This window comes from Orycteropus afer, unplaced genomic scaffold (assembly GCF_000298275.1).
Source record: "Orycteropus afer afer isolate SDZICR_OR568_19922 unplaced genomic scaffold, OryAfe1.0 scaffold00132, whole genome shotgun sequence".
Lineage (NCBI taxonomy): Eukaryota > Metazoa > Chordata > Mammalia > Tubulidentata > Orycteropodidae > Orycteropus > Orycteropus afer.
Genome location: NW_006921719.1, coordinates 8,279,817 through 8,287,508, shown reverse-complemented (window position 1 = coordinate 8,287,508; position 7,692 = coordinate 8,279,817). Strand labels below are relative to the sequence as shown.

The window sequence follows — 7,692 nt, the reverse complement described above, 5'->3', positions numbered from 1 at the left end:
CCTCTGTCTGGCTTCCTGGCTTTTAATCCCCTTTCTCCTGCTCTTCTGGCCTGCTGCTTTGGGCGTCCCTGAGTTGTCTCTCCTCACCTATATCCCTGGGGCTGACAAACAATAGAAGCAGGATATTTCTACCAGGTGAACAGCAACCGAGTTTGGCAGAGTACCTAAAGCCACTGTTCCTCACCTTTCCTGTGCCCATCCATCCAGGGACCAAACATCTAAATGAGTAATATCTGAAGTACAATAATTCAATAGCTTCTGGAACAGAATTGGGTCTCCTCCTGAGCAGACCATGCTAAGACTAGTTCAAGCTGCATCAGGTGCCCACCTGATCTTTGAGTACTTCCTGAAGAAGCAATAAGGATGAAGGCCACCCAAAAGCAGACCCAAGGGGAGAAAACTGAAGCTGATGGTTTACCTTCCGCCCTCCAAGAAGTTACAGATGTTGTCATCCCGCTTGAGGACTAGATGGAAAGTCTCTCGAACAATCTGCTGTTGAATTTCTTCTGACTATGGAACAAAAGAAGTCAATCAGTGGGCAAGTCTGAAAAACTACATCCCATCAATGAAGATGGACAGGGAGAGAAATACTCCTTTGCTGGGAATGATTTAAAGATTTAGTGCCAGCTTCTAGAAAAGATAAAAATGACATCTAGAGAGAAAATAAAAAGCAAATCAGGGAAAATGGATGACAAGGTTGTGCTTTGGGAATTAAACTGGTATATTTACTTAGCTATCTCAGCCACTATTACCATCTGATAGGTCAGCTAATATTGCTTTATAGCTAATAAACAAGGAAAAGGGAATAAAGTCTCATACAATGTCAAAGAACAACCAGAGGGCCTGAACCTAAAATATTGTCTTCCCCTGGAAAACATCTAAGCCAGGTAAGTAACATGTCAAAAGGCCTGATACTTTAAGGAAGTCAAGATATAATCATGTACATGTTTTCAAAACCTGTAATTTCCATTTTTTGAACTAGTAAAAAAAAAAAAACAACAAACCACTACCATTGAGTTGATTCCAATTCATAGCAACCCTATAGGACATAGTAGAACTGTCCCATAGGGTTTCCAAGTCTGTAAATTTCTATGGAAGCAGATTGCCTTATCTTTCACCCATAGGATGGCTGATAGATAGGTTTGAAATGCCAACCTTTTGGTTATCAACCAAATGCTTTATTCACTGCACCACCAGAGCTCCTTTCTGGTAATACAGGTACCATATATAAGAGCTCTGGTGGCAAAGTGCTGAAGGCACTGACTGTTAACCAGAAGGTTGGTGCTTCAAACCCACCAGCCACTCTGTGGAAGGATGACTGGGCAATTTACTTCCGTAAGATTTACTGTCTCGGAAACCCAAAGGCAATTGCTATGAGTCAGAATCGACTTGATAGCAGTGAGTTTGGGTTTTTTGTTTGCTTATTTATATATAAGATGCTGTGTCACTCACCAACAGACTATTTCTGAGAAAAGTAGAAAAAGTTCAATTTACAGATTAGAATTTTGAACAACTAAAGAGCTACACATTTCTTTTCCACTTACTATATACATTAAAAAGGAGCTCTGGTGGCGTAGCGTCTAAGGCACTTGACTGCTAACCAAAAGGTTGGCAGTTCAAATCCACCAGCCACTCTGCAGAAGACTGGACAATTTACTTCCATAAAGATTTACGGCTTTGGAAATCCAATGGGGGGGGTCACTGTAAGAGTTTTTTTTTTAATATACATTATAAAGCCCAGCTATGATGGAATCTCTTAATAACTCACATTTATTCCAGAGACTCAATGATGGCCTCAAGCATAACAGCAACTGTGAGGACAGTGCAGGACTGAGCAATGTTTTGTTCTATTGTACAAAAAGTTGCTGTGAGTTGGAACCGACTGGACAGCACCTAACAATGAAGTTCATAAGTATGGTAAAGAGGATTACCGGAGGGAGAAACCTGTCATTAAGACAGAAAATAATTAAAGGTCCTAAACCAGTGCATTGAATCACCTGGAAATGTTGTTAAAATGCAGATTCTGATTTAGCAGGTCTGGGATAAGGACTGAGACTGTATTTCAAAAAGCCTCCTCCCCCCAAAAAAATCAAACTCACTGCTCTTGAGGTGGATCCAACTTATAGCGACCCCTTCTTGGGTTTCCGAGGCATTATCACTACAGAAGTAGATTGCCCAATCTTCCTTCCAAGAAGTGGCTAGTGGGTTTGAACCATCAGCCTTCTGGTTAGCAGTCAAATGCCTTAGGCACTATGCCACCAGAGTTCCAATAAGCTCCCAAAAACAAACCAAAAAAAAAAAAAAATTCACTGCCGTCAACTCGTAGTGACCCCTCCTTAGGTTTCTGAGGCTCTATCACTATGGAAGTAGATTGCCCAATTTTCCTTCCAAGGAGTGACTGGTGGGTTTGAACCACCACCTTTCTGGTTAGCAGTCAAATGCCTTGGGCACTACGCCACCAGAGCTTCCAATTAGCTTTATTTTATATATATGGACATTCTTACAGCACAAACAAATTCCAAGGTGATTCTTACGTGTATATATAATAAGATCTGTAAGAATCACCTGGAGATCTTGTTAAAATGTAAATTATGATTTGGTATATCTGGGGTGGAAATGCAACTTCTCAGCAGGGGGCTAGACGGAATAAGTTCTTCCTGGGGACTACACTTTGAATAGCAAAGCTTAAGAAAACCTTCAGACTGGATTTGCCAAAAGGGTCAGTGAATAGATTCCAGCAATTTCACTCTCTTTCTCCATATAGCACTGAATTTAGGTTTGAAATAATTATTTAAAAAGAGCATGAGGGTAGAAAGAAGGAAATTATCACTGTAGAAAAATTATTTTACCAACTTTGACTCAACATAAGTATACAGTGGCTCTTAGTATGTACTGAATGAGTGAATAAAACTTACTAATCACTGGTTACAGTAATTTTGAGTAAATCAATCACTATTTTCCGAGTTTCCACACAAAGCTCATAGATGTCAGGATGCTATCTAAATAGGATTAAGTCTGTGTGCTATGAAATACAAAACATGCTAAGCATCAGCACTTTTTTTAAACTGGGAAAAACATCTTCTGAACCAAGCCTTTTATCTGACTGCAGGGAGTAGTGACAGCAGTTTGTGGAGAAATGGTATGCAATGGTGAGGCTTCCTACTAATTCAGCAAAACAAGAAACTACCAATTGCTTATATTCCTTAGTTATTTTAATAATCCCACGTGTATTTTAGTACTCTGTAGGTGTACTTTTTACTACTCTGCAAGAGACTTTTCAGTTATAGCTCATTGGGTTCTTATAAAAATCCTATGATCACCAAAGAAGATACATAAATGGCCAATAAGCATATAAAAAGGTGCTCAACATCCTTAGTCATTATTGTTGCTAGCAGTTGTTGGGTGGATTCTGACTCATGGTGACCCCGTATGTACAAAGTAAAACTTTGCCAACAGGGTTTTCAAGGCTATGACCTTTTAGAAGCAGATTGCTAAGCATGTCTTCCAAAGCACCTGTTGTTGTTGTTGTTATGTGCCATCGAGTCGGACCTGACTCATAGGGACCCCTCCTTGGGTTTCTGAGGCTGTATCACTACGGAAGTAGATTGCCCAACCTTCCTTCCCAGGAGTGGCTGGTGGATTTGAACCTCTAGCTTTCTGGTTAGCAGTCAAGTGCCTTAGGCACTATGCCACCAGAGCTCCTAAAGCACCTCTGGGTAGATTCAAATCACCAGCCTTTTGGCTACTAATCCAGGGCTTAACTGTTTGAGATACCCAAGGACTGCTTCTTTGTCATTGTTGTGTTCCCCTTTGAGTCAATTCCAACTCATCGGAACCCTAAAGGTCAGAGTATAACTGCCCCATAGAGCTTCCTAAGCTGTAATCTTTACAGGAGCAGATAGCCAGGTCTTTTCTTCCGCACAGCGGCTGGTGGGTTCAAACTGCCAACCTTTCTGTTAGCAGCAGACTGCTTAACTATTATGCCACCAGAGCTCCTTTGTCATAAGAAAAATGCATACAGATCACAGCTACTATGACAGATATAATAAAAAAGACAGATAATAAAAGTATTGGTGAGGATATAGGGAAATTGGAACACTTATACATTGTAAATGAGAATGTAAAATCCTGCAGCTGCATTGAGAAACAGTCTGGCAGTTCCTCAAAAAGTTAAAGAGAGTAACCACATGACCCAGCAATTCTACTCCTAAGTATATAACCAAAACTAAACCCGTTGCCATCAAGCTGCTTTCAGCTCATAGCAACCCTGTAGAGTAGAACTGTTCCACAGGATTTCCAAGGGAGTTCTGATGGCGTGGTGCCTAAGGCATTTGACTGTTAACCAGAAAGCTGGTGGTTCAAACCCACTAGCCCCTCCTCGGAAGGAAGATTGGGCAATCTACTTCTGTAGAGAAAGCACCTCAGAAACCCAAGGAGGAGTTACTATGAGTTGAATTGACTTGATGATAGTGAGTTTAGTTTGGTTAATCTTTATGGAAGCAGACTGCCACATCTTTCTCCTGCAGAGTGGCTAGTGGGTTCAAACCACCGACCTTTTTGTTAGCAGCAGAGTGTTTAACCATTATGCCACCAGGCTCCTTTCTAGGTATACAGCCAAGAGAAATGAAAACACATCCACATAAAACTTGTATATGAATGTTCATAGCAGCATTATTCACAGTAGCCAAAAACAAGTGAATGTATAAGCGAAATGTGGCCTATGTATACAATATTATTCAGCAATAAAAATGCTACAAGATGGGTTGAAATTGTGCAACAAAACTCAAAATCATAAAAAAGACCAGGCTTACAGGTCTGATAGAGACTGGTGAAACCCCCAAGACTATGACTCCTAGACACCCTTAGGGGCCTGGAATTGAACTCACTCCTGTGGCTTCCAGCCAAATAACAGACAGGTACATAGGATGAACATTTACACCAGGCAGGTACACTCCTTAGAACAATCAACCACAGGATATCAGAAGGGTAGTATTTCCACAGAGAGACAGCTCAGAGGGCAGGAATGTATGGAAAAGAAAACAGGGAAAAAGTAGTCACAGGGAGGAAGTAAGAGGAGGGTTTTTTGCACTGTGGGGATTATAATCAATGTCATGAAACAAAATGTGTATGAACTGTTGTATGGAAAATGAATTTACTCCGTAAACTTTCACCCAAATCACAATAAAAAATATTAAAAAAAAAAATGCTACAACATGGATGAATCTTGAAGTCATTATGCTAAAATAAAGTGAATCATTAAGTGAAAGAAAATAGTCACAAAAGACCACATACTGTATGATTTCATTTAAGTTAAATGTCCAGAACAGGCACATCTACAGAGACAGAAAGTAGATTAGTGGTTGCTGGTGGTGTAGTGCCTAAGGCATTTGACTGCCAACCAGAAGGCTGGTGGTTCAAACCCACCAGCCACTCCTCAGGAAGGAAGGTTTGGCAATCTACTTCCGTAGTGATACTGCCTCAGAAACCCAAGGAAGAGTCACTATGAGTCAGATACCAATGAGAGCAGTGAATTTGGTTTTTTGGAGGAGGAGGGAGAATGGAGAGTGACTCCTTGCTAATGAATATGGGTTTCATTATATATGATGAACTTGTTCTAGAATTGACTGTGGTGATGGTTGCACAATTCTGTAAATATCCTAAAACCCATTTAATTGTACACTTTAAATAGGTGAATGCATGATACGTGACATATCTTAATAAACTTTTTTTAAAATAAGGAAAAAATTCACACACAAAAATGCAAATACAGCTTGAATAGCTATACAGAATGCTTATATTTTCACCTCAGTGTAATTTATTTAATGAAAAAGGTAAAATTGTTTCATGTCCATTTGTCAAAAGAGGAAACAAGTCTGAAAGGTTTGTCAACAGACACACGGCTGAGACCTTAACATAGGTTTTCTTGTTCTTGTGTCACCACTCCCTCACCCTTAGGTAACATTCTGAAACCTCCAAAAACTAACTCACTACCGTCAAATTGGATCCGACTCATAGTGACCCCTTCTTGGGTTTCTGAGGCGAATCACTACGGAAGTAGATTGCCCAATCTTCCTTCCAAGGATTGGCTGGTGGGTTTGAACCGCCAGCCTTCTGGTTGGTAGTCAAATGCCTTGGGCATTAAGCCACCAGAGCTCCTTTCTGAAACCTAGCCCTAAGAAAGAAAATGTTCGAGGGCCTGGGGGCAAATAATGATATTTGTAGTTTTCCGGAGGAATGTTCTGGGAAAATTCAAATTCATATGATCATTTATTGAGCCCTCACGCGACAGCACCTATAATTTCTCATCATTTTTCCAGTTCTTAACTGACTTTCTTCAACTCTACAGAGTGAAGGGAATCCAGTCCCCTGAGCAACCCCAACACGAAGCAAAGAGATTCCAAGGATAACTTTTCTAGATTCTCTGGCTCAAGCAAAAACTGTAAGAAGCTGAACGTGGCTTCCAACTAGCGAAACCGTTCACAACCTACGAAATTAAAGAGAATTCAACGTTTCAAGTTCCGAATGAGGCACACCCCAACTGCCGCCTATACTTGATGCTCTGAGACCATTTCCAAGAGGGAAATGTCACAAAACAGCACAGAAAAGCAGGGCCGAAGAAGAGGTTAACGAAAGCAGGGGCAGCGGGGCGTGGACAGAAGGTCTGGTACCGGAGTGTGACAGTCAGGGTTGGTGCAAGGGTTCGAGCTGGCCCGCGGTACCCGCGGGCATCGGGGGACCAAAGCAAGGCAAGGCGTCGCGGACGCTGGGCGCGGCGAAGCCAGGCTGCACTCACAAAACGCTGGTAGAAGCGGACCAGCCGCGGCTTCCCATGGTTGTTGAAAACCAGAATGGCCTGAATCATCTTCCCAGAGCAAGATTCCCTCCACACAGCAGCTCCAGGAAGTAGCTCCTACCGCACCAACACAGCCACTTCCGGTTGGTGCGCGGCAGAGAGAGGTGCACGGAAACTCGGTCCCAGAGACTAGGGTCCCGAGCGCTGGAGGGTCCGGCCTTCTCGTCCACAGGCGGTTCCCAGGTGGGCAGTGGGCTCAGCCGGATAGAACAGGTGCAGATAGTTAGGGGCACGATAGGAGCCGAATCCAGTTCCGTGTCCCTCGGCCCAGAATCCTGAGCCCATCACAAAGTCCGGCATGTCCGAAAGCAGATTGACAAGCAGAAACTCCTAAGAGGCGGCGAGGGCTTGCCTTTCGAACAGTCCGCGCTTAAACATGCAAACCTTTGCTGTCATAGAAAGTTCCTCAGGGGGGAAATGGCAGTTGATTTAGCCTTTGCCTGGTTGGGTGTTTTCTTTTGCTTTGTTTTTGTTTCTGGTTGGGAAACCTTTGGTTGTTTTTATTGTTCAGTATTACAGGCAGTGCTGCAGTGAATTTTACAGATGTCTCCTCTAGCAAATAGACTGATGTTTCCCGTGGTTGTTGAAACGGTAGAATTAAGAGATCTTAATACTATTTTATTTAAAAGGTACCTGCGATCCTAAATTGGTCAAGTTTTTGTTTGTTCTTTTAATGTGTGGGTCAGGGGTAGGGATGAGCACGTCTGTACACTGAGGATAGACCTGCAAATTGCAATCATCTGTTTAGAGTAGGGTTTGTCAATATGTATCAAAAGCCTTTATTATAGAACGGAAGAACTAGATAGTGCCGGGCTACCAATGCCAACCACTGGGGAAGG

At 42.2% G+C, this 7,692-nt stretch overlaps 1 protein-coding gene across 1 annotated transcript in view; it reads right to left on the bottom strand.

Annotated features, from left to right (window-relative positions):
• The window catches only part of AP3S2 (adaptor related protein complex 3 subunit sigma 2), a 138,379-nt gene extending 131,517 nt beyond the window's left edge, over window positions 1-6,862 (bottom strand). Inside the window, exons 1-2 of the mRNA XM_007945167.2 lie at window positions 6,794-6,862; window positions 419-510 (exon numbers count right to left, since the gene is read on the bottom strand). Coding sequence (XP_007943358.1) covers window positions 419-510; window positions 6,794-6,862 — 161 coding nt within the window. The remainder of the gene's footprint in view (window positions 1-418; window positions 511-6,793) is intronic.
• Window positions 6,863-7,692: the final 830 nt, after the last annotated feature.